Source organism: Rattus rattus, chromosome 1 (genome assembly GCF_011064425.1).
Source record: "Rattus rattus isolate New Zealand chromosome 1, Rrattus_CSIRO_v1, whole genome shotgun sequence".
NCBI classification, from domain to species: Eukaryota; Metazoa; Chordata; class Mammalia; order Rodentia; family Muridae; genus Rattus; species Rattus rattus.
Window position 1 is genome coordinate 93,914,766 of NC_046154.1, and position 25,966 is coordinate 93,940,731.

Below are 25,966 nucleotides of genomic sequence, written 5' to 3' on the forward strand. Positions count from 1 at the left end.
TTGAAGCATTTTGAATTTCAGTTTCTGTTTTGCAGAGTCTCACGTGGCCTGGTGTGGCCTTGCATTCACTGTGTTGCAAGCGGGCCTTGACCTTCCAAATACTCTTGCCTCCACGGACCAAGTGCTGGTGGTACAGGCATTCGCCATGACCCCTGGCTTACTGTAGGCTTCAGGGTTTGGGATTCTTGAACATGGGTAAGAGGATTCCCCAAAGATGGGTTGAGCATCTTAATCACATTCTACATACGCTTCCTTCACATAGCCTGATGCTAATTTTACACATTCACTATTTTAAATCATTTTGTCCATAAAACAAAGGCCCTTGGTATGAAATTCTCCATTTGTGGTACTCTGATAACACTTGAAGGAGGTTCCAGCTTCGGAGCATTTCAGATTTGGGATTTGGAGAATTAAGAATGCAAAACCTATAGGGCATAGTGTGCCAAAACTGTGTAATATATACATATATATGCATACATATGTGTGTGTGTGTGTGTGTGTGTGTGTGTGCACTGTTCACTGACACCCTCCTGCCTCTGCTTTCCCAATAGGGGTACAGGAGGTCATCAGCACAGCCAGCTCTATTACAATAGACATCCTTACTTGGCTCACTTCTTCCTATATGCCCTGGACACTGTCTTCTTCATATTGTTGGTTCTACTCCATATGCCCTGGACACTGTCATCTTCCTATTGTTGGTTCTACTCCATATGCCCTGGACACTGTCATCTTCCTATTGTTGGTTCTACTCCATATGCCCTGGACACTGTCATCTTCCTATTGTTGGTTCTACTCCATATGCCCTGGACACTGTCATCTTCCTATTGTTGGTTCTACTCCACATGCCCTGGACACTGTCATCTTCCTATTATTGGTTCTACTCCAGAAGTCCCCTCCCTGTTCTCTGACATTCCCAGCTCCTGAAACTCCCATCACCTGCTGAGAGCACAGGGAAGCCTCAGTACAATTCCGGCCACAGCAGAGTCTAAGGCAGATTAAACTTGGCTTGTAACTAAGACAGGTGCCTGGGCGTGGGGGGTCTCCTGCACAGGCCATGACCCAGGACCAGCAGTACGTGGTTTTGTGTGAGGGGACAGATGCCTGAACACAACAGCCACGCTTGGGAATGTTCACATTTCCATGGAACCCAAACTGTACCCAACGGTGGCAATAGTGGCAGCAGGGAGCAGGTCCATGAGTGGTTTTGACCGTACGAGGCCCTTTCCCACAGTAACTGGGGATTGTTTTATTGCAGTGTTCAAGAAGAGAAAATTGTGAGGGAGAGACAGACAGAGATAGAGATGAGACAGACAGACAGATAGAATATTTGTGCAACCGCCTGCTTGTTTTAGGTATAGGTGTTCCATTAAATAAGCTGGATTAGCAGTGCCACTAAACGAGTTAATTTATTTTGACATTTATTTACTTGTAAATTTTTATGTGTAAATGTGTTTTGTCCACATGTATGTCTGTGTACCACATTCAAGCAGTGCCCTCAGAGGACAAAAGAAGATATAGGAGTCCCTGGAACTGGAGTTGTAGACTGTAAGCTGCCATGTAGATTCTGGAAAGCCAACCCGTTTTTTTTTGTTTGTTTTTTTGGGTTTTTTTGGAAGAGCAGTCAGTGCTTATAGCTGCTAAGCCACCAGTCCAGTCCTGAATCTGAGATTTAAAGACAGCTCTCTGGTCCTTTTCAGACTGAAACATAGGCTAAATATCCATGCCTCAGTTTCTCCATCTGTGATAGAGTGGCAGTCATAGCCACGGAGCTAAAAATTATGACAATAAATGAGTTTGTGCCTAAAACACCAAGAATGCCATCTGCTATCGTATAAGCCCTGTTTAGAGGTTTGTACCTCTGGACAATTCTAGTGCCTTAGAAATATTGGAAGATGATTTGTTAAAGGCAGCGTGCACTGCTTTACAGGACAAACCAAAACATCCTGGCTAGTGGATGCCTATTCACCTTCTTAATCCTGTTATTAGGTATTATTAATTACACACTCAGCTGTAAGTTTGTGGCCTAGAAGATTCAGGAACATGGGAGAATTCTAATATTAAACCATAGAACATGAGTGTCTGTCAGTTGAATTCTGACAGGGACATTAAAGGCTTGATACTTGCTTTGAGAATGGTGAATGGCAACCGTATGCCTGTGTGAACGTCTACATTGAAAATGATCAAGCAGGCCTTAGGATGGATCTCAGTGGTAGAATGCTTGCCTAGCATGTGAGAAGCTCTGGGTTCGATTTTCAGTACTTCAAAGACAAAAATAAAATAAACTTAAAAACTCACACACACACAAAAAATGTATCAGATTCAATTTCTCCCTGCAGGAAAGTCTTGGGAGGCCATCTAGTGGTGGGTAAAGTCGCCCCACAAACTGAGGTGTTGGGGAAATATATGTCTCTTGCAGACTTGGTCATGTGTGGTTACTTGGGAAGACAGAGTTCATTTTATCAAATCAAAATGTTCTCGACCCGACTGCTTTATAAACATGTCATCTTTGGAGCTCAATGCCTCCTCCCTTCTGTGCAGAAAGCCGAGCCATATGACCTGTGAGCCTGGTTTGCATCAATAGTAACTGTGAGAGCTGCTGGCTGAGAGCCCCAGAGATTCAAGCCCTGAGAAGTACAGGCTGAAAGCATGGGAATTATCGTTACGAAGACATGACTTCCACAGGGTACATGTGACAAACAGGAATGCAGTAGGTAGCCCTACTGTGAACAACACAACCCCTAACTCTGTGATCCGAAACAGACAAGCATCTCTCAACACTGTCCTTCCTACTACAGAGGATGCCAGTCAGTGCTGATAATGACGTTGCTACTCATGGCTCTTCTAGCAAGCAGCAGGGTGTGTTCTGCACAGTGTCTCTTCCTCCAAGCTGGCAGAGCATGCTTCTCCCTCCCCCACTCCCCCATGTATGTACCTGGCACCCTAAGTAAGGAACAGGTCTTTCTTTCTTTTTTTTTAAAGATTTATTTATTTATTTATTTATTTATTTACTTATTTATTTATTATCTGTAAGTACTCTGTAGCTGTCTTCAGACACACCATAAGAGGGCATCAGATCTCATTACAAATGGTTATGAGCCACCATGTGGTTGCTGGGATTTGAACTCAGGACCTTTGGTAGAGCAGTCAGTGCTTCTAACCACTGAGCCATCTCTCCAGCCCGGAACAGGTCTTTCATTTGTATATCTGGCACAGTGATCTTGGCCAAGACCACTGGTTCACAGGTTCAAACACAAGAAGTTAATGTTGTCTGCAAGAGTCTAAGAGACTTTGTCATCTCAGTAACCTCAGCACCAACACAGAACCACACACGAAGCATACCTGGGTATCCGTGGAAATAAGTGAGGGCCAGCACCCCTGGATGTGCATGCTCACATCCCTACGTTCTCTTCTCTGGACTGTGGAAGGGTGCTGCTGTTCTCTACAGACAGAGTGATTCTTCCTGAACAGCAGTGGCTCCCATGCAACTTTGGATTTACCGTTTACCAAGGCCAATTGGCACAATTGAAGAATGTGTGAGATTTAGAGTTTAGACTCTTAGATTGGTTATGGGCCCCTGAGTCTGAGTGTTGAAAACTTTATTGGCTGGGGGTCCCCAACTGAGTGTTGAAGAACTAAATATGTTCACAGGTAACCCTACCTTCATTAAAATCCCAACTCAACACAAACAGTGCCTCTGAAGAAGTCAGCGAGAACAGCTCACCTGGCCAAGAGCTATCTACAGCTTCCTGGGGTCTCCAGAAATATTACTACATTAGACTACATTACTAGATTAGACCACGTGGCCTTTCAGGGGCCCCAGGCAGTGTAAACGGACCAATGCACGAGGGATGAGCTGGCTTTGTAATGAAAGGACGTAACTGTCCTCTGTCAATCTCTCCAATGACGTCTCTGCCTCTGCCCAGAAAGGCACAGAATCTGCATTGAACAAGCTCTTTGATGACTAGGAAGAGAAAGACAAAGAAAGTACAGCACGGGGATGAGGGTTCTGGATGCTAGGTGTCCTTGGAGCGTTTACAAAGCCACTAAGAGGAGATGTGCATCATTGACTGCCTGCTTTGCAGAGGAGTTAAGAAGCTCACCCAAGGTCTACAACAGATAGCTAGGTTAATTTAACTAGGTGTGCAGCTCTGATCTGACGCAAAGGTTACAAAATGACCTTGTGAAAGAGGGACCTCTCACCCACGCTAGGACTCCACGAGGGCGCATCATATTGCTGGGACAGAAAGAAGGAGAGAGGAAGGTAGAGGGAGGAGGAGGAAGAGGCAGGGCACAGCTGAATTCGTTGAGAGGCTCAAAGGTTCACCTTCTCAGCAGCTCGAAGTTGCTTCTTTTTGTCTGATGCTGCCTCTGACTCAGACACTATGACCTCAGGATGTTTTGAGTGACCTGCATTATTTGTGTTCTGGTGGCCTGGCACAACCATTGTTGGTACATTGTCTTCCTCAATCCTGCCAAACTCAACCTAACGTCACTCCTTGCCCAGTTGGTTACCCGGCTGCCCTTGAATTCTCTCCCAACCTTTGCTCCAACTGTAGCAACCCCTAGCTTCACCGATGAGTTTATTATACCTCTGAGACTCTTCATAGTTCTGCACGGTCGCTAGGATAAATTCTACCCACCTCCACTCAGCACCCAAAGCCCTCCATGAGCTTTTCCCATGATGTTTTCCTCTTTTCTTTTTCTACGGAACTCCTTCCGTAGATTACCACCTTTAAAAGGAAGGTGGAACTTATCAAAAGAGCCATTCCATGGCCCACTACTGTCTTCATGGCAGAACTACTGTGTGAGATCCACTGACTTCTCTTTCCATGCTCCCCTTGGAGAGGTCCAAGGAGAAGCAACACAGCAGAGAAGGCAATGGCCTCCAAGAGAACCTTGGCCCATCAGCTGTTTAGAGCAGGTGACAGGGCTGAGGATAGGTCTGTACACAACATTCACAACACCCTAAGGACACTGCCCAGTAAGCTCCATTCCAACACTCACAAGGCCACCGCTTCCTAATCATGACATCATACAAAAACTCAAATCCAACGCAGAGCTGGGATCTTGCTTGGGGCTGAAAGCGACCAACGCCTTGATTGAGGTCCAGGAAGGCTCTTCATTGTCTATTCTGGTTCCTTCTTGTGCAGCTCTCAGCTCACATCCCAGTGCTGTCTTTACAGTCAATGATCTCAGACTGTGAAGCAGATTTAAGTACATTGAACTAGACTCTTACTGTTGTTGTTTATAGGTTTTGTTTCTCATCTTTAATGGATCGATCATGGTGTTAAAAGATTCAGTATTTATCATCTCATATACGATTCTAGCTTCATGTAGTGGCTCGTGCCTGTCATCTCAGCACTTGGGAAGCTGAGGCAGGAGGCTAACCATGAGTTTGAGGCCAGCTTTCAGCAGATAGTGAGTTTCAAGCCAGTTGTGTGTTACAACATGAGAGGCTTTCTCAGAAAGAGAAGAAAAAAGGTTCTATGCGGGGAGAAAAATGCATTGTCTCAAGTCAAGGGTAAGCTCATTCTAACACTGAATTACTACTGGATGTGCTCAGTAGACCCTTATTTAGTAACTTCAATTCAAGCGTATGTCCAAAAGATTCAGGACAGCTTTGACCCAAAGTTAAGGAGTAATGAAGAGTCATCTCTCATTGAGACTGAGATTACAGGTCTCTTGAGAATTACTGCTGTTTTCATTGCTATACATCCTAGCCTTTCTTGGCACTAGCATATGCATTTAATTAACATTTATAGGTAAATGAATCAATCTTACTAAGATTAAACTCGACCAACCTCCCCTGAGATAAAAGCTTAGATCTCAAGGTTCTCTAAACTTCTACCTCGAGAACAGATATGGCATCTCTCAGCACCGACCATCTGCATGTCCCATCTGCTGGGTGTCTAGGCAGAGGGAAAGGTCTTTACCTCTCTTTTAGCACCTAGCCCCTGGTACCCATGATGCTCAGTGAATCCTTGCTTAATGGTCCAAATCCAAATGATTGTTACATCAACTATGTCTGATCAATGCAGACGTTTTTGTTCCTGATTCTAGATAACTAAAAACATGACAAACATCAACTTCTTTTAGTCACAATTAGATTATCAGTCAGAGGGATGGAGGAAGGAATAGTGACACATAGCTGTCATCCCAGCTCCCAAGGGGCTGGCAGGGGCCTGAATGAAGCATGGGACAAGGGTCCAGCTTTCGATGCACAGAGAGATCTTTGCAGCATTTACACCCAAAGCACCTGGGTCTGTGTTCCTTGAACTTCCCTTTCTTCATCCTCTCTGTAAATATAGGAGAACTCTGAGTCAGAAAGTGTACGTGGGTCTGAGAGCACAAAGATGAGTGCTCCGTTCTCAGTGCCTCCAGGGGGAAGTGGAGGAAAGAAAGACCCCTTCTCTTATGATGACATTGTAAGTTCAGGACTAAAAATGCCTTCAGAGAACACTGAACTAAGTGTTAAGTCATGAAACCACTGGGCTCCCAGAAAGCAGCATCTTTTCTTTTTTTTCTTTTTCTTTTCTTTGGTTTTTCAAGACAGGCTGTCTCTATGTAGCCCTGACTGTCCTGGAACTCAATATGTAGACTAGGCTGACCTCAAAAGTCACAGCGATGCCTGCCTCTGCCTCACAAGTGCTGGGTCAGGCAGAAAGCAGCGTTCTGAAGAATGTGCAGAAGTTAGCCAAGAGGGCAGCAGCTAAGGGAGTTCTGGGAACCAGAGGCAGCAAGTCCAAAGAACAGGACTCACAAGGAGTTGAATATCATCAGGGAACTGCAGATGCTTACTGGGTGGTCAGGAATGGGAGGACCACAGGAGATAAGGCCAAAGAGCCCAGCAGAGCCCCATCATAAATGGCTTTCTAAGACCCACCAGGGAGTCCAAACTTCATTTTATGGCCCAAGGGAGATAAAGAGCGGGAATAAAGAGAGGATGTAGAGGGGGAAGGGATGTCATTAGGTATAAATTTATCCTTCTGGGGTTGGACAAGAGGCTATTGCAATAGTCACAAAAGATGAGAATTGCCTGGACTCAGGCCATGACATCGGGATGGGGTAAGAAGAATACATGATATGAAGTAATTGATTAGATGTGTGTGTGTGTGTGTGTGTGTGTGAGAGAGAGAGAGAGAGAGAGAGAGAGAGAGAGAGACAGAGAGACAGAGAGACAGAGAGAGAGAGAGACAGAGAGAGACAGAGGGAGAGAGAGAGAGAGAGAGAAAGAGAGAAAGGGTAAAAGACAATGCTCCAATTTTTGTACTAAATAACTATATGGGAAGCTATACCTTTTCAGTTAAATTTAGTACCCAAGAGAAGGGACCAACAAAAGTTCAGGGAACTCGACTCTTGCTTTGTAGTAGTTGTAATCAAACCAGGGACTTGCATATACAAGGAAAACTACTCCACCAATGAGTCCCAGGCCCTGGTTTTTGTTTTTCTCCTTTTCTTTTGCTTGAGACAAGGTCTTACTTAACTAGTCCAGACTGATCTGGAGCTCACAGTCCTCTTCAGTCAACCACACGCTGGGATGGAAGGCTGGTGCCGCCATGTTCACCTGATCTCAGACTATGAGTTGTAGGCATTCGGGGATCATCCAAAATGCAATGATAGGAGGCAAAGCTGACTCAGGAGGAACTGAAGACCAAAACTGAGGTGTAAGAATGCCACACTACCAAAGCCACAGCGATGGATGGTGTCACTCATAGATAATGAGGCCACTTGAGGCAGACAGTGCCAAGACAGGAACGTCAAAGGGCCAGCAAACATCTCATGGCTGGAGAGAGCAAGAAGATACAACAACTCAAGGATGGTGTGATTCTGAAGAAACTAAGAACAATGCGTATTACAGGGGAGAGGCTGATAGTGTCAACCTCAGTCAACCAAGACAAGGACTCAAATCTCCATTGCACTTAGCCACTAACCTGCCACTGGTGACTTGGCAATTATAGTCACTGATAGGTGAAGGTGTGAATGAGAGGGAGAGATACTATAAGGGGGGACACACGGTAAAGAGGGGACAGAGTTAGTTAAAAGGTGTAAAGCATCCTTTTTTAAGCAAGTTGTCATTGCAGGCAGACATCCCAAGGAACTTTGCAAAGTTCAGTCTTGTGTTTTTTGTTTTCTTAGTCAAACGGATGTTTTTCTGAAAGCGAAGTAATTCCACAAACAGTGGTATGTCCTGACAAAGACATTCATCTCCACGAACATAAACCAGTCCAAGCAAAATATATCCCCAGCATCTGTGAAAGCACAGTTATGAATTCAGCACTCAAAAGATCTGTTCTCTCAATACCAATGGATAGAAAATTCATGAGAACAGTAGGATGTGCTCTGCACATGCACGGATCAGGTTATACTTGTAGTTGAAGTGTTCGGACCCTGACAGGGGTGCTGCTCTGACCCGGGGCAGCTAGGAAGGTGTAACTGCTGCAAGGGCCATTAGACAGCACTGCTTTTCCCCTTCTGTTCATCTTGATATTCTCTTCACCTCACATTCTTATTAGAGAACAGACAAGTGTACAGATGGCTCCCCTATTAAGTCATCTCTTCGTGGTTTGTGATGGCATCATGGTAGTGTTCCCACCCACAGGACACACATGGAATCTAAGCGCCACGCCCCTGAGAAAGGAAAGTTCTGGTGTCTCAGCAGCTGAATGGAGTGTGGCCTGAGGAAGCCGGACTTCATATTGGCATCGTAGACTCTTTCGTCATTATTTATTTACTTATTTATTCTTGGGAGGGGGCGGGGGTCTGGACCCAGAACACTGTGACATGGTGTGTTCTTGACAAGCATTGTACCAGCACTTTTCTTGCCTTCGGGGAAAAGTCTGCAGCCCTGAACAGCAGATGGCGCAAGGAGCCTCAGAGGAACTCTTCAGCATCAGGCGCTTATACAGTGAAGACCCAAGCTTACTCTTCCTTCCCATACTAATTTCTCCAGGCTCCTTCCTATAGCCTGTCAAAAATCCTTGGGGCATTGGGGAGGGGGGGTTTGTTTTTGTTTACATTTGCACATTCATTCGGGACATTCGCTCATTTTCTCAGGGTTGTAAATCAAGATGTCTGCAGGGCTAATATTAAAACATCAGCCTCATAGGTTCCCATCATCTGCTCAACTGAGCAGAATAAACTGGATGGAAGGCTGAGCTGGTCCAAGTCGGGGTTCTATAACAGCTGCTCAAAACGTTCTTACGAGGCCAAGGTGAATTGTGGGGAATTTGTGCCAAGAGCTGAGGTTCTGTGATGGCCTTGACTCTAACCCAAAGCTGGAGGTTTTGAAAGAACACAGACTTGAGTGTAGTTTGGGGGATGCCTGGCCAGATGGGGTATTCCGAGAGTCCTGTAGGCTTGGCTACACTGAGCTTCTCCACCGGTAAGGGAATGAATTATTTCTTTGAGATAACAAGGACATATAATCATGACGATGGCTATCTTGTGACATTTAGGAAAGGACTGTAAATCGGGGGCACACGGTCACTCTCTGACATTCAGTTTGCAGCAGGAGCATTTCTCAAACTTTAAGCGGTCACTGGAATTCATCGCAGTCTGACACAGATGATACCGGCTTACGACACCAGCAACTCCCTGTGTGACTGTGACAAAGCCCCCATCTAGTCTCTCCCTGTTCACTGGGTAGGCGGATTGGAGCTGGAGAGGCAGCTCGATGGTGGAGCACTTACTTAACAGCTCTGGATCCAATCCTCAGCACCGGGAAGACAGACCACCCACTTCAATGTCACAGCAACGTCAAATTTCCATAAAGAACATTTTCAAATGCCTCGTTAGTGATTCCCATCCCTTGATTAGCACAGACCAGCACAGGCTTGTCTAACCAAGAAACCCATTAGTCATACGTTAAAAAAATTAATAATAACCAAGCTTTAAATGTCTGTGACAATCTCATTCATGTATACAATGTACTTCGGCAATTTCCAACTTTTTAAAAAACTACCTGCTGAGGAAATGCTGATCTCTCCTGTATTCAGTCAGCTCTGTTCACAGCAGTTTACTTTCCTCTCAGATCTTCCTGCCCCATTTTTTCTGCCCTTGGGAGAAAGAATTGCACTGTTCTTTTTCAGCCTCCGTTTTACCTGGCAGGCTCCCCGTGGGACAAACAGTCTGGAAATCCTGCTGAGGAGTGTGCGTGCATGAGTGCGTGTGTGTGTGTGTGTGTGTGTGTGTGTGTGTGTGTGTGTGTGCACGTGCATGCGTGCACACACAAGAGCCTTCCCAGGGTCTCTTGGAAGGAGGAGGAAGCAGCACTCAGGAGCCCAGAACTGTTTCTCATCTCTTGTCACAGGTTCCTACTCCAGTCAACCTTTGTTAGAGCCATTTTCACTGAGAGGAGTTATCCCACCACTTTACAATTAATGGGTGCCTCATCTGAGCTCCCTGGCGCCCCTTCTCTATCACTAGAGGCCTTGCTTGAGGTGGTTCATGAAAAAGGTATAAGTGTCTTAATAACCAGCCGGAATAAAGTGTCTATGTTTGTACCTACGGTTGCTGTTCAGGATGTGGCTGAGGGACCAAGGGACAGAAGTCTTTCAAGCAATGACGCCCCTCCCCACCTCACATGGAACTGTATCTCCTAATGTCACTAAGATGCCACAAGGTCCATCTAGAAACAAGTCAGTGCCATTGACATTTAGAGTGACCTGGTCCTGGCATGGAGAATCTGGCTAAGGTAGTGTCATAGTTTCAGCTGTCACCTTGACACCTTGGGAAGAGAGAACCTCAGAGAAACTGCCTCCATTGATGACTGGCCTGTGAGTGTGTCGGTGGGGCATTTTCATGATCACTAAATTGATGCAGGAGGGCCCAGCCCACTGTGAGCAGTGCCATCCCTAGGCCTGGGATATGGAAGAAAAGTAGCTGGAAGGTGATGTGCGTCTGGAGAGGGGAGCTGAGGCAAGTATATATCTCTATGTGTTTAATGCTAGCTTAGTCTATATATCGAGTTCCAGGATAGCCAAGGCTACATAGTGAGCATCTGTTTAAAACTAGCAAAAGCAACAAACAAACAAAACAAAACAAAACAGGAAAGTGAGTCAAGGAGCAAGTCTTTGCTTTGTTCCTGCCTCTGGGCTCCTGCTTGAGTTCTTGCCCTGACTTCCCTCAGCAACAGACTGTGATGTGAACATATAAGCCAAACAAATCCTTTCTTTCTTTCACGTTGGTTTGGTTGCATTTTATGACAATGACAGGGGTTGGGGATTTAGCTCATGGTAGAATGCTTGCCTAGCAAGCACAAGGCCCTGGGTTCGGTCCCCAGCTCCAAAGGAAAAAAAAAAAAAGACAAAATGACATCGACAGAAAGCAGATAGCACAGGTGGCCGCTCTTGTGCCGGGCAGCATACCAAAGCCAGCATTCCTGCTGAGGTATCCCCGGAATTCTCTAGACACTAGCAGTATTCAGACATCATCCCCTACCTTTTGCCTTTCTCCACTTGAGGAGAAAAAGCATGACACTAGAATGCCCAGAGTGGCTTTTATTCTAGTAGAGATTCTGTTTCCAAGGAAACAATGTAGCCTAGCAGTAAGGTGGGAGAGGTTTCTGGCCGGCAGGAAGTAAGTAGTCCCATAATTCTCATGGTTTTAGAAAGGTCACATTCAGGCCACTGTTTCTTCATACTTTGTAAAACTGAACACATGCTCTCAGTTTGTTTTTTAAAAAAATCTCAAAAAGGGAATGAGACTTTGGGAAACATGCCGCTAATTCACCTGCCCCCTACTCTGCTTTCCAGTTATGGCATAATCCTCTCCTGTCACTAGGCTTCGAGCTTCTGTATGTGATCTGCTTCCTGGAAGGGTCCACGCCTGAACCTGAGGGCAAAGAGAGGCCGACTGACTCTGGATGGAGATGTTTGTGATGGAGACAAGTCTGCCTGACTAAACAGATCCTCCCTGGACCCAACCATAAGACCTCCATGCTGTCGCTGGAAAGGACTGAGACCGTGTTTGGATGTGGTATGAATGCAAAAGTACCTGTGTTGGGAGTCTGGTCCCCCATTGGCAATGCTGAGAGAGGATAGAGCCTCTGTAGGACTGGACTCGGGTAAACTTGTTTAGGTCACTGGGAGGCCTCCCTTTAAGGAGATTAAGGTATTTTTGTGTGGGGATTCTGAGTTAGTTCCTGTAAGAGCCATGTGTTCTGAGTGAGCGATCCTGGTTCTGGAATCGCTCTCTGCATTTGTGTCTTAGCATGCCATCTTTTTTACACACACTCTGGTCCCGAAATCTTCTAACAGAATGTGAGGTCATCGCAAGATCCTCATCGGAATCGGCACCGTGCCATTTGGCAATTTATTTTTGTGACTCTAAAACCGTTAAGACAAAGGGACCTATCTCTTTATAAAGCATCCAGCCTTGTGCATTGTGTTAGAGAGGCAGGGTGATACTCTATTTTACACACCACCTTCGGAATGAATGACGGGCGAGAAGCATGGGAGAGATAATCAATAGAAGGGTCAACACTTCCATTCTGCCAAGAAGGCAGAAGAGGAAGAAATGATATTACAAGCTACAGGCACATGGTCCTCTCAAAACAGAAAAGCAATATTTTCAAGGTTTGCTATAGAGGAGAAACTTGGGACATGTCAATAATAAGCCCAAAGGCTTGGAATCAACTATCAAAAAAAATTGACTTTGCCCAATTCCTTCAACTGCAGCAACTGTTCCAAGAGTGGGAAACTGCAAGCATCCTGCACATTAGGCCCTTACAAGGGTCTGTGGATGAAATGTACCCACCATCTTCATAGTTCTAGATGCTAATTACTAGACACCAAACAAAATGATTCTAATGCAGTGGTTCTCAACCTTCCTAATGCTGCGACCCCTTAATACAATTCCTAATACAATTCCTCATGTTGTGGTGACCCCAACCATAAAATTATTTTTGTTGCCGCTTCATAACTATAAGTTTGCTACTGTTATAAATTAAAATGTAAAAATCTGATAGGAGATCCCCAAAGGGATCACGCCCGACAGTTGAAAACTGCTGTTCTAATGAACCCTGGAGAGCCAGAGTTGGGGCACAGTGCTTGGGACACCACGTCACCTTGAAACACTAAGTACAGTTTCAGGGGTCTGTGTTGGTGACCAAAGCTGACACAACCACAAGCTTCCACTGTGTATGAAGACAGTCTTTTCTGCATTGTTCCAGACAGTTAGGACAGGGACCAGAGAGAGGCTGGGAACAGCAGGGGTAGAGTAGTCACCTCCAAAGCAGGGTCCTTTGCAACAGTGAGTCTTGTCCCCATATGAACTAGTTTAATTTTGCAGGTTCCCTGTCACTGTCAGAGGAGAGAATGCCTCTGACTCCTGCCCTCTGGGAGCCAATCTCAGAGATCAGCTGTAAATTGATCCAGGGAACTGACTCACTTACTGCCCTCATGAGTCCATGGTTTTATGAGTTGTCCTAAAATAACAGTCTTCGTAAAGCCAGCACAACAGTGGGTGAAAAAGAAAGGCAGATGTTCTGCCAAAACCCAGAGCTGACTTTCCTGTCTCAACGCCTGAAGATGGAGAAATACTGGGCCCCTCTGCTCTGAGAATCGCTTCAGGGTTCTATATGCTAAAGCTATTTGCTGGTGAGCTTTTCATCTTAAGAGATTTCATCCACATCTGTGTTCTAGTTTGCCCCCCCCCCTTTTTCTGTTTCTTCTCCTTTTCTAGTTTTGAGTTTTGTTTTTCAAGACACAGTCTCTCTATGTATCTCTGGCTGTCCTTGAACTCACACTGTAGACCACATTGGCCTCAGACTCTCAGAGCTTGGCCTGCTTCTGCCTCCTGACTGCTGCGATTAAAGGCCTGTCATACTATACCCAGACAGTTTTGAATTTTGAGACAGGTTCTCATTATGTAGCTCAGGGTGATTCTCCTGCCTCAGCCTCCCCAGGTGCTAAGATTATACCAAAAACCCTTTTCTCAGTGCGTGGCAGTGTTCAGAGTGAGCCCCGAGGCTCTGACTTAACAAGCAGATAATGAATCCATGTACAGAGGCATAGCTTCACGGGGCCTGGGGGAGGGGCTTTGCTACACAAGTGAGCTTGTGCCATGTCTGCTTCCTGGCTACCATGAGCTAAGCACCTTCCTCTACTACCATACGCCCTGCCATGATGTTCTACCTCACAACAGGTCCACAAACAATGGAGCCAAGTGTCCATGAGTGCAAAACTCTGAAACCGTGAGCCCAAATACATTTCTTTAATTGAATTTCTCACATATTCCATCACAGTCAAGGAAAACCGGCCAGTAACAGATAACTCTAGGCTATATATGTGGCTCCCTATTTGGAGTCATTTTGTTCCTTGGGGGACAATTAGTACAGTCTGGAGCCATTTTATTGTACTAAGGTTGGGGGATGGTGCAACTGGAAACCACCCCTAGGTTGAGTCCATGGACATTATTAAATTCCATGCAATGTATTGGAAAGCTTTCAATGACAAATTATTGGTTCTAAAATGTCAACTGTGTTGTCGAGAAGCTCTGCTCCAGAGAGCTGGGACAGACAGTAATAATGTTGCGTGCTTATGGGCAGCTTCCTGTAGCCGGCTCTCCATAGGAGCACAGAATCGTTACACACCACACCTGCCTACAAAGTGCAAAGGCATGGTTTCCATCGATGTACAGGACACAAGTCTCAGCTTCAGAGAAGTCATATGGTCAGTCAAAATCCAACGGCGCATACATGCAGAATCAGGACTCCGGGGCTGGTCAAATTTGGAGGTCCAGGGTCACCAGCACTGTGCCGCACTGGAAGGCTTTCACATAATGGCACACCATCTCTATCAGAGTGTCAGGCTGAGTCCAGGCAAGAAGATAACATTCGGGAGAAAGAGACCAAAGGGACCCTGTGCTTCCTGCATGTACCTGAAGGAGGCACTCTTGCTTGTCATGAAAACTCCACCCCAGGTCATGCATGGTACAGCTGTATATTATATTGCTCTATAAGAAGTACGTAGGAGTTGAGGAGGAACATGTTGCCTGCCGTTCTTCCTACAGTATGCAGTGAATGTTAGCATGATTTCATTTAGCATCATGGGTCTCAAAATATTTTATCACAAAGTAACACTTATAAGAGAACTAACACTAGAAGATAAAATTGTTTACAGCGTATGTGGTGTGTAGTTTTGTCTTGGCTTGGGAGAACGGCAACCCTGAATAGATTGTGTCTGGGAGTGTGCCGCATGTGGGGCAGGGACCCAGGCTGGGACAGTGCAGATGGAGCATGCCAATGTGGATTGTCCCACTCCTGCTTCAAAAGAACAGCACACCACAGAGCTAAAAATAGCAAGTGCAGAGAACACAGTGAATCCCAAGTAAGCGTCCTTTGTGGCTTCAAAGGACATTTCCGTGGGTGCTGGTTCCAGAATAGCTGTGAGTGAGGGCTGTCTTAGTGCTTTCCAAATCCCACAGCACAAGACTAAGGTGTCCACCTTCCGTTCTGCGACTCTTAATAATGCAGAGAATTCAATGAATTCTGATAAACACCAGAGAGAACCAGAGAAAAAGTGGACTAGCCCACTTGTGTCTTGATTTTTTTTTTTAAAGCGGCATGGCCTTCTGGTTAGCAACTGATGCTTCAGTGTTTTATTCAATGAATATTTGATGTGACATATTTTCACACTGGAAGCCGTTCGGATGGGTTAGTCATCTCTGCAGTGAATCAGTTACTTACAAACGGGTCTTTTTGTTTCCTGAGAACCTAAACACCTCCCCATATTCTGACCTGTATCCAAAACCACTTCCTGCCACAACGGGGGCATTTCTCTGCACAGGTGTGTTAGTTTAAAGGAAGGCTCTCAAGCCAACTCCTCAAACGAGAGAACCTCATGGTGTCGTGGCTGGAAGATCCCAAGGGACCTCTCATCAACGAGACGAGGAAAGAGGCCAGAGACCGTGAGAGACTTGCCCCAGCACACAGAGCTGAAAAGAGTCCATTCATTTCCGTTTAATATTCTCTGAGGTTTCTCTCCTTCACTGCGGTAATTCCGAGGGGTGAGAAAGAGGAACAAACTTCCTCTGTATTTACCATTAATCAAAGAAAGTTAAGAAGACGCTCCGCCTTTGAAGAAGACCTAACGTATGATGGGTAAGCTCCACTGTAACTGGGCTTGAGTTAGAGCCAACTAAGTGAATGGTGGGGCAGGGCTCCTCCCTCCTTCTCTCTCCATCCTTTCTTCCTTCCCTTTCCACCCTCTTATCCCTCCATCTATCCTTCCTGAGTGTATCTGTAAGGGCAGTCCCAAAAGGGACTCATCCTGGGTGTGTGCAGCACCAACTCCAGAGCTAAGGGCCTGGACTGAAAGAAAGGAGGACAAAGAAGCGACTCAGCTGAGGACCAAGAGTCTTCCTTTCTGCTTAGCTATCACCTAGACAGCCACCACCACATGTGCCTACGCTTGGATATTTTAGCCACGCGTGGAGCCCAACAAGCGCATATGGAGCCTCTGAAACCAGAACCTTTCCTCTCTTAGGTTGTTTCTGTCAGAAAAATCTCCTGAAATGTTCTGCCTGAAATCTCCAAGAGCACCGGTATGGGGTTCTGTGTGTCCCCCTGGGACACGGTGAGGCACTGTGTAATAGTTGACCTTGAAATTCTTCAGTATAATATCCCCACAGGAAACAACTCATACAGATGTTAACATCTGAGGCTTGTTTTTTAAAATATAAGAAATGCATATGAAGTCTGCTTTCGGCAGCCCTCGTTAGACTTTAAAGCACCGTTGGTCTCCACTTACCAAGTCAAGGACATGACCGTTACACAGGTCAGGGAAGAGTAGCAAACAGGGACAAGTTATCTACTACGGTGATGAGGCTTCAGTGACAAGGCTCTCCCCCCTTTCCAGCCACTCTGCTGGCATGACTTGAGGCCATACTGCTCACAATTCAGCTATTGATCTTTGAGGGATAATAGAAATTTCTGAGCTTTGAGGAGGTAACCAATGTCCTTGACCTGTCTCTCTATTAGCCCAGGGAGCCAAGGTTATTTCTGATGATGATCAAAGGGAGGGGGTTCTGCCATAATGTCTTTGAAAAAACAAAAAACAAAAAAACAACTAACCAAACAAAAACACAAAGCTAAACAAAACACAAAAACCTCAGCTGTGTGGTGAGTGGCTCTCCCTTACAGAGTCCCCAGAGATGGTTTCTAATGTCCTTGAGTCAAAGCCAGAATCGGTCTGAAATCAAGGGCAGTGGCTGCGCTCCCTAGTCAATTGTATGCTATTGATTTTTCCTGGCTTCAGTGCTGGAAACTGAATCTTGCAGTCTGTCTTTCTCCATGTACAGCAATCCTTCTTGTGCAACACAACCCTATGGAATAAGCTTAGCATCTCTGTAAATTGTGTGTGGGCGTGGGTGAGGGGGGCCGGGAAGGCATGCACACACCACAGTGCTCATGCCGAGGTGAGGAGATGATCTTTGGGGCCAGTCCTCTCCTCTCCTATGAATATGGGGAATTGAGTTCGGGTTACCAGGTCTGGCAACAAGGGCTTATACCCACTGGGCAAGGAACTCCTTACCTGAGCTACAGAATTCAAATTTCTGGAATAAAGTCTATGAATTATTTTTTTAAAACTTCCTCAAGGTAATTAGACCGCCCAAGACTTACATATTCTAGATATATTCTCCCCACCTCCCCCCCTCCACTCCCCCCTTCCTCTCCTATCCCTCCTTTCTTTGTCTTTCCTTCTCAGTAGGCTAGGCTGAAGAATCTAATCACCACCACCACAAGTTCTGAAAGACAGAAGATGTTGCATTCCAAGGCCCCTCCATTGTAGAAATAACATTTTGGAAGAAAGTGCAACTAAAGGCCTGGAATTTCCTACACTGCCCCGGGTTGTGAAAAAATTTAAAAAGTGTATGATTTTGTCCTTTCTTGCTGTTTAGGGAATGGTTAAACCCGAACCACAAGTCTTCTTCCTTTATTTAAACTCTGTCATATTCGGATTGGTCCAACCATAGAGAAGGAAGACACTGCCTGACTTCTAGACACGCTTGAGGTTCTGTGGGGTCACTACCCCTCTTCTTTCTCTAAACCAAAGGACCCAGATTAATCCTCAATCTTTTTCCATGTAGAAATTGCATGTTCTCTTTGATCACCATGCTATATTCTTAAGATTTGGGGAGGGGGGTGGTTGGGTTGGTTTTGACACAAGGTCTCAAATAGATCAACCTGCCTCAAACTCTCTAGGTGGCAGAAAATGACCTTCAGGTTATAACCCTCCTGCTTCCACCTCCCAAGTGTTGAGAGGACAGATGTGCACTGCCATAACCAGTGTACATGTGCTAGGGATCAAACCCGGGGTCTTGTGCATGCCAGACAAGTGCTCTACCAACGGAGCTATCCCCCAGCCTCTGTGGAGGGTGGATCTCATGCAGCCTGTGCTGGCCTGGCGTGACCTTGAACTGCTGGATCCTTCTGCTTCCCCTTCCAGGATACAGATTACAAAATACACAGCACCATGCCTGGCTTACTTTAGCAAAGTAAGAATCATGTATCCCTTTTAAGAGAGTCTAATGCTTTTCTAGGGAGTGACTCAGATCAGTGGGTGGAGAGCTAAAGATCTGCAGAGTAATGTCTTGTTGCCCAAATTCCTTTCTCGGGGTCTCTGTGGCATCACTTCAGGGTTTCCTGATCAATGAATCTCAAATTCTAGATAAGACCCCCCAAATCTCTCCTTTTCTCTTTATTGTTTTCCCTCATTGTCTCGGCCCCATTGTGTTGTGAGTCTCAATTCTTAGTTTCCTCAGTTCAACAACCATGCTTGTAGAAGATGGATGTATTCACCTCTTATCCTTTTACCATTCTCTTATTTGCATTCTTTCCACCAAAAGTGGGCCACCTGTGTCCAATCCTTGACTGGGTGTGGCTACCAGCGTGCTTGAACGCTAGCTTACGGACAGCTCTGAGTGTCAGCCTTGTTTTCCCTCCGCTCTCTGGATCCTCTGTTATTGTCACAGAAAGGTAGTAAGAGCATCCCGCCAGCCTGTTGGTGCACAGAAAACAAAAACAGATGCATCCCACCAATGGCGTAGAGCCATTTAGCTGAGCTCAGCCAGAGGGAGCAGAGTCCTGACGCCAATCTTTAGACTTTGTCGAGCTGCGGGGAGCTTCTGTGAACCAACGACCTCTGTGAGGCAGAATTGAATTGCACTCAACTACAGGAAAGCATCCCAAGGAAACCGGTGTTCCTTACAGCTTCAGGGATGGCAGCCCCTTTCTTCCCCTGGGACTGGGGTGTAAAGATACTGAAGCCTCTAGAGGAGGAGCTTGCCTAATCTGAGGGCTTAAAACAGGAAATGTTCCCACATCTGGATCTTCTTGCTCACCGACAAGCAGACCTCTCCAAGCATTTCCTCCAGTGGGTCCATGTACAAAGTTTGTTCCAAATGATAAATTACTTAAAAATATTGCACAAAGCTACCTACAGGCTACGTATAAGTTCTGTGTTTGAAACAAACACATTTTGATTCTATCCCCGAGGTATCTCATTGTATTGCAAAGGTTCTGAAGTAAAAACAAACTGTAAAGTCCCACATGTAAACATCTCTGAATCCGAGCATGCTGCACAAGGGTGGCTCAGTCTTTTAGGGGAGAGATGACGAGAGGAGGGGAAACAGAAATCAAATTCCAGAATAGGAAGGATATCCTCAGTCAGGAGGCCTGGAGGAGGAGAAGGTACCCACAACAGCCTTGCTCATACTCAGTAGCCCTTAGAATGCAGCTTACCCTGGTACACATCCAGGGCCCATGAGGCCAATGCCTGGCAAGACTCTGACAAGAACGGGGAAAGCATCCCCTGACTCAGAGCCTAGCCACTCACTCCCACGGCCCACCATGGTTCCTTTCCTCTGTTTTGGCCATCGCCCTCTTCAAAGGGCTCCGAGAAGGTCCTGCACACTTAGACACAAGCTCTTCATTCTCTTGACTCAAGGATGGAAAGATCTGCCCTATTTTTCCGTGGCTGACCATGCCCATCTGAGCCCCCAACTCTGACAGCACACTCCTGCAGGCATAATGTTTTTGTGCACTGTGTAAAGGTTATCCTTGTGTTATTCAAATGCTGATTTCTCTGCCTTCATGTTTTAATCCAGACATGGCATTATAAAGCTTATAATGAGAATCTCCTGTCTCGAGTTTGTGTAAATAACTCTTAAATTCTTACCATTTATTCTCAACCTTGTCAATAAAAGCTGATCACCCAATGACTGGGCAGAAGAGAGAAAAAGGGTCGGACTTCCACCGGTCAGGGGAAAGAGAGGAAGAGGAGAGGGAGGAAACCACAAGAAGAGACAAAAGTTCATGAGAGCTCAGCTGAAGCATGGAAGGCCCTAAATACAAATATTATTGGGATTTTGGCTGGAATGTAGTCAGATTAGTTTAGGGGATAAGATAGACTGCCCAGATATTGAGGTGAAGCTTGAAAATAAATCTTGGTCTCTCTGTGTTGTTATTGGGGAACAAGCTAGGATAAAGACATACAGCCGCCATATTAATTTATAATTATATTAAAAATAACATTTATACACTCCAGTGGTTGACTTTGCCCAAACTGAGCTTTCATTTAAAATGAGCCTCCAGGGTCCCATGACAGCCTGCCAGTGGCTTACCAAATCCTGGACCATGAAAACAGTCATCTCTGCTTAAGCCCACAAGAAAAACAGAAAAGGTCTTAGAGTTTACTCCTTACTGAACTAACACACTTTCCCTTGTATAAATGGTGAGACGGCTGGCAACAGTGTAGCTTTTACCCTTTGTGCTCCATAAAGTGTGCAAACACATGAACATGTGCACACGTGTATATGTATGTGTACCTATGCATACATATACATACACTGCCCTGAACCTTTTCTCGAGCAAGTCTCCCACAAGCAACAGTTAGCCAAGCTCTTCTGAATGGTCTGAGGAGACATTAGGGCCTGAGCAAACCAGGAGCAGAGGCTGAAGCATGCCTTGGGGTTTGCAATCAGTTTGTGACACAGCTGGCGTCTGTGAGATTGCCTCCAGCCTTCAATGGGTTTGAGGGTCAGCAGCAAGCCGTTCGGCTGGTATACCCTGCTTCATTTGTGATGGCTCACAGTGTCTGTCCACTTGACTGGACCTGGAATCTACTAAAAGTCAAGTGGCTGGCCACTCCTGTGAGGGATTTTCTTGACCAAGGGGAAAATCCACACTAAATCTAGGCAGCCCTGGGCTGATGGCAGCCCAGATCAAAGGACATGGGACAAGACATGCTTTGCTTTTTGTCTGTCTTCACTCTTGCTGACAAGTTCATCTAGCCTGCTGCTGTTACTGTTGCATTCCCTAACTAATAGTAGCAGGAACTTCTTCAAGCTTGCAAATGCAGAACGAAGACCAGCATTTCTCCCAGAATCCTTCAGGTCTACAATGCCAGACTGAGACTGTGGACTGAGTAGCTACCAGATTCTTGATATTTCCCAAGGGGACTAGTCATTGTTGGTGCACCTTATCATGTAATCCAATCTAATAAGTCTCCTTTGAATATATATCCATTCTAATTCTCAACCTCCCTAATGCTATGAACCTTTAATATAGACCCTCGTGTCATGGTGACCCCAACCATATAATTATTTTTGTTGCTACTTCATAACTTCAATTTTGCTACTGTTATGAATCATAATGTAAACATCTGATATACAGGTTATCTAATATATAACCCCTGTGTAAAGGTCATATGATCCTTAAAGGAGTTGCAACCCTCAGGTTGAGAACCACTGCTCTAGCGAACCCTGACACACTCAGTTATTTGGAGGTAAGATCTGACTAGATGTCCTAAACTGGCCTTGAACTGGAGTTTCTCGTGCCTCCTGGTGCACTTGCCTAGCATTTGCTTCAGCCTCAGGAGATGGAGGGCCAGTAATAGGCTAGATGAACTTGTCAAGAAGAGTCGAGACGGACAAAAAGCAATTAGGCAGAATTTGATGGAACAGGTTGGCTGTAGAGACTCTGTTCTAAGGTCTGTACACATACCGCTTTCCACCCTCAGCTCCTAATCTGTCTAGGTGTTCTGAGACCTGGGATGGCTAGAGTTGCCAGCGAGAAACATTTGCTTACAGATGGGCCTGACCAATTTCCTGGCTACACGCAGGCCACCTCTCTTCTATATCTAAGTAGTCAGAACCTGATTGAGGGCAGCCAGAGAAGCAATGTGCTCACTTGCAAAGTTGATCTACAGAGCTCAGGCATACAGCCTAATCTTTTCTATGCTCTCTTCACCTCAGTCCCAAGAGCCTTGACTACAATCCTCTCGTCTCAATTGATCACACATGGCAAATCTAGGCGGAAACCCCTCACAGTGGCCGCAACAGTCAACAGCTAGACCCACAAAGAAAAATAAGATAAAAGCCGACAGAAGAACTTGCAGGAGAGCATTTGGGAAAGGACAAATTGCTTATAACAAATACCTCATTGGCAGGGGAAGACATCTCTGAACTATACTCTGAGGAATAACGCTGATTCACACAGGAAAGTTAGACAACAGTATCTGTTTAGGAAGGCAATATGCAGCCCCAGGGAAAAGTCGCAGAATGGAGAAAGCGTCCCCTCCAGGACAGCAGTGGTTACTGCAGGGTAGGAACCACCTACCTCTGAATGTTATCTTCAAGCTGCTTGACTTTGAATTCATCCTCCTCAGACTGCCGGCGCCTGGCTTCCTCCTCCTCCGCTGTTCCCGCCGGTACACCCTGCAGCAGCCATTTTTCCCGAAGCACTTTGGACTGTGGGAAGGAAGGAAGACAACATATGACACCTTTCGGTCCACATCTTTTTTCTGGACCACCAGGGCTTCTCCATCAAATCTGTCACTCAACTGTTCAGGTCTGACCACTGCCTTCACCCCCTCCCAGACATGGCTGCTGATATCTGCTTGGCGCCGGCAAACAGAATTTTTGTACTTTTTTTACTTTTTACACCTTCTTTTGTTTTAAAATTTAATCGTGTATTTATTGAGACCCTACCACTTACCCAGCACTATTCTGGCTGCCAAAAATAAAACAAAACAAAATCCAATTCCTGCCTTACAATTCTATTCCAGTAAGGGGAGAAAAAGACATAGTTGCTGCACACATATGCAGATACATGCATATGTGTGTATTTCAACATATATGCATACATGTGGTTATACACATATGCTCACACATATGCATGAACGTATAGATGCACCCCACCCCCACCCCAATGATTCTGAGAATTCAAGAAGTAGAGAGAGGGATTGCTGTAGGATATTTGATCGCACTGTAAACCCGGAGATTGTATACTGGAAAAACCTGTTTCTAGTTGTGGTGTGTTGGTGCATTCTCTTTATTGCAGACAAGATTGAAGAAAGTCAACCATAGGCCAAGAGGTGGCGCACTCAACTGGCTGACGGGGAATAAACATAGGGAAAAAACCATAGAGGGTAGGAGGAAGTCAGGATAGAGAGACACACAGGAAGTAGAGAGGAGGGACATTCAGCTAGGAATGAATGGTTTACAAGACAATATGGAGGAGAACTGTTTGTTTGTTTGTTTGTTTGTTTGTTTGTTTGTTTGTTTTTCCTTCTGGGATGTCAATGGAGGAGCAAGGTCAGCTGGGTGCTGTCTCTGCCTCTCTGATGTAGCAGGCTTTCACCACCAGGGTCTGGCTTCTGAGTATTCATTTGGTAAAACTGAACGTTTGGGATTTTGTTTTAAAAACAAGGGATAAAGTGTTGCTATATTATGAGATGGGTCTGAAGGGCTTCGTTGACAGAGTGGTGTTCCACAGAGAACTGCTAGAGTGAGCGCCAGCCTTACGAAGTGGTGACGGGGGTTGGGGGGTGGGGGTGGGAGGGTGTGGAAAGTATGACCTTACGAGAGGTGTCAGTGGTGTGTGTGTGCCTCCTACTATTAACCATTGTTTTTAAAAAGTCAAAAAAGGAGTAAACATGATAAGTATATGTCTGGATTTGTTAATCATAATGAAACTACATCTAGACTTAATAATTATAAATGTTTTGCCTATTTCCAAACTACCTGTAGTGGTTTGTGTTCTCATGCTAACTGTGTTACCCAAACACCTGTTTGCAGGGTCCCGCATGTAAGACTAAAGGAAGCCGGTCCCCAGTGGTTTTCATCTGGTCAATAAAGTTACCAGCAAGCAATGGCTGGGCAGGGAGACAGAGGCCGGACTTTTGGGATTCCTGGGAAGAGACCAAGGAAGGAGGAAGAGGGGATTCCGCCATGCCATGTTGAGGGCAGACCTCACTGGAAAGGTGCTGGAGGGAGAGACCGTGCAGGGGGAAGCCCCAGGAGGGCTGCTCAGCAGGGTTCAGGGTGGCGAAGATAAAATAGAGATTTAGTAAGTATTAACTCAGAAATATCAGAGGGGAGTGTGTGTTAGCCATGTGGAGTTAGGCAGTGGTCCAGCCATTTAGCTGTTTAAAGTATTTAAAATACAGAGCTGTGTATGTTTGTCTTTCTTTTAGGAATCCAGAATATTGCGGTGGGTAGCAAGGAGCACACACACTCGCCAGGGAGTTTAGAAAGGATCAGAATACTACCACATCAACTACCAAAGCATTTTTTGGAGACAAGGTTTCTCTGTGTAGCTCTGGCTGTCCTGGAACTACTCCCCAGGCTGGTCTCACACTTAGATCCACCTACTTCTGCCTTCCAAGGGCTGGGACTAAAGGTGTGCACTGCCACACCCTACTCCACACTACTTTTCAAACATTTGTTTTTTAACTGTGTGTGTGTGTGTGTGTGTGTGTGCAAGTGCACATATGCACACACATGTAAACACTCATCTAGACACTTCATGTGTAAATTCTAAGATTCTGGAGAGGGTCTTAGACCCCCCAGAACTGGAGTTACAGGCAGTTGTGACTGCTGAATGTGGGTGCTGAGAATGGAACTCGGGTCCTCTATAAGATCTGTATGGGCTCTTAACCACTGAACCTTCCACCTAGCCCTGCTACAAATGCATTTTAAAGCAAATCTCAAACACCATGACATCTCACCCGCTGATTTGAATATGAGTCTCCAAAAAGACAATGTCATTTTCCTACCCAGTGATAGTCTCATTGTAAAACTTTCTAAGATCTTGTATTATTCCGACCGTATTGAAATATTCTTTCAAAAAGTCCAATGTTATGCCTCGTCTTAAAAACATACTTTAGTGACTCACTACTCCCCATTAGTGTCTCCAATGTGAAAATCAGACATCCCACCTGTGATAGTGTATGAATGTACCACAGAATGGGAAAAAATGCATTCATTTCAGTTCAACGGTTGGGAAAGAATAATTACTGCTTTGGGAAATGATATTAAAGAAAAAACAAAACAAAACAATACACGACAAGAGCATGTGTGGGCTCCCTAAAATGAAGAGCAGGATCAGAGGCAAGGGAGGAGGTCACACTTTGAGGTCTCTAACAGCAAGTAGCAGCTACTGGATATCCACAGAGGCCGTTTTTGTGTATCATGGTTAAGGACCAGACAGCACCCATGAGTGGACCAGTGGTCATGGGAATTAATCACTGTGAGGATTTAGAGCACAGGACTAATTCTTCCCAGCAGTAGGAGGGAGCAGGAAAACATGGAAAACAGTCAATAATGACCGGAGGGAGATTAGTGGATAGTTTCATTATAATCCATTATAGAGATTTGTTTGATTACTCTCAGTGTGCTCAGAGGCAAACTCGGGGGCTGGAGAAATGGCTCAGCAGTTAAAAGTATTGATTATTCTTCTGGAGAACCAATGTTCAATGTCCAGCATCCACATAGTGGCTAACGACTATCTGCAACTCAAGTTCCCGGGGATCTGACCCCCTCTTCTGACCTCCTCAGACCCAGATGTGCATGTGCAGGCAAAACACTATATAAGCAAAATAAAACATTATATAATAAAATAGAGGCAAGCTTATAGTACTTAAGATATCATTTCCTAATAAAACTTAAAGACATGAATTTG

The 25,966-nt window shown here is 45.4% G+C and overlaps 1 protein-coding gene across 2 annotated transcripts in view; it reads right to left on the bottom strand.

Annotated features, from left to right (window-relative positions):
* LOC116901640 (paralemmin-2) overlaps positions 1-25,966 on the bottom strand; it is a 278,561-nt gene that overhangs the window by 39,050 nt on the left and 213,545 nt on the right. For both annotated transcript variants that reach the window (XM_032903739.1, XM_032903747.1), the window contains one exon: positions 22,622-22,752. In XM_032903739.1, the coding sequence (XP_032759630.1) occupies positions 22,622-22,752 (131 nt within the window). The remainder of the gene's footprint in view (positions 1-22,621; positions 22,753-25,966) is intronic.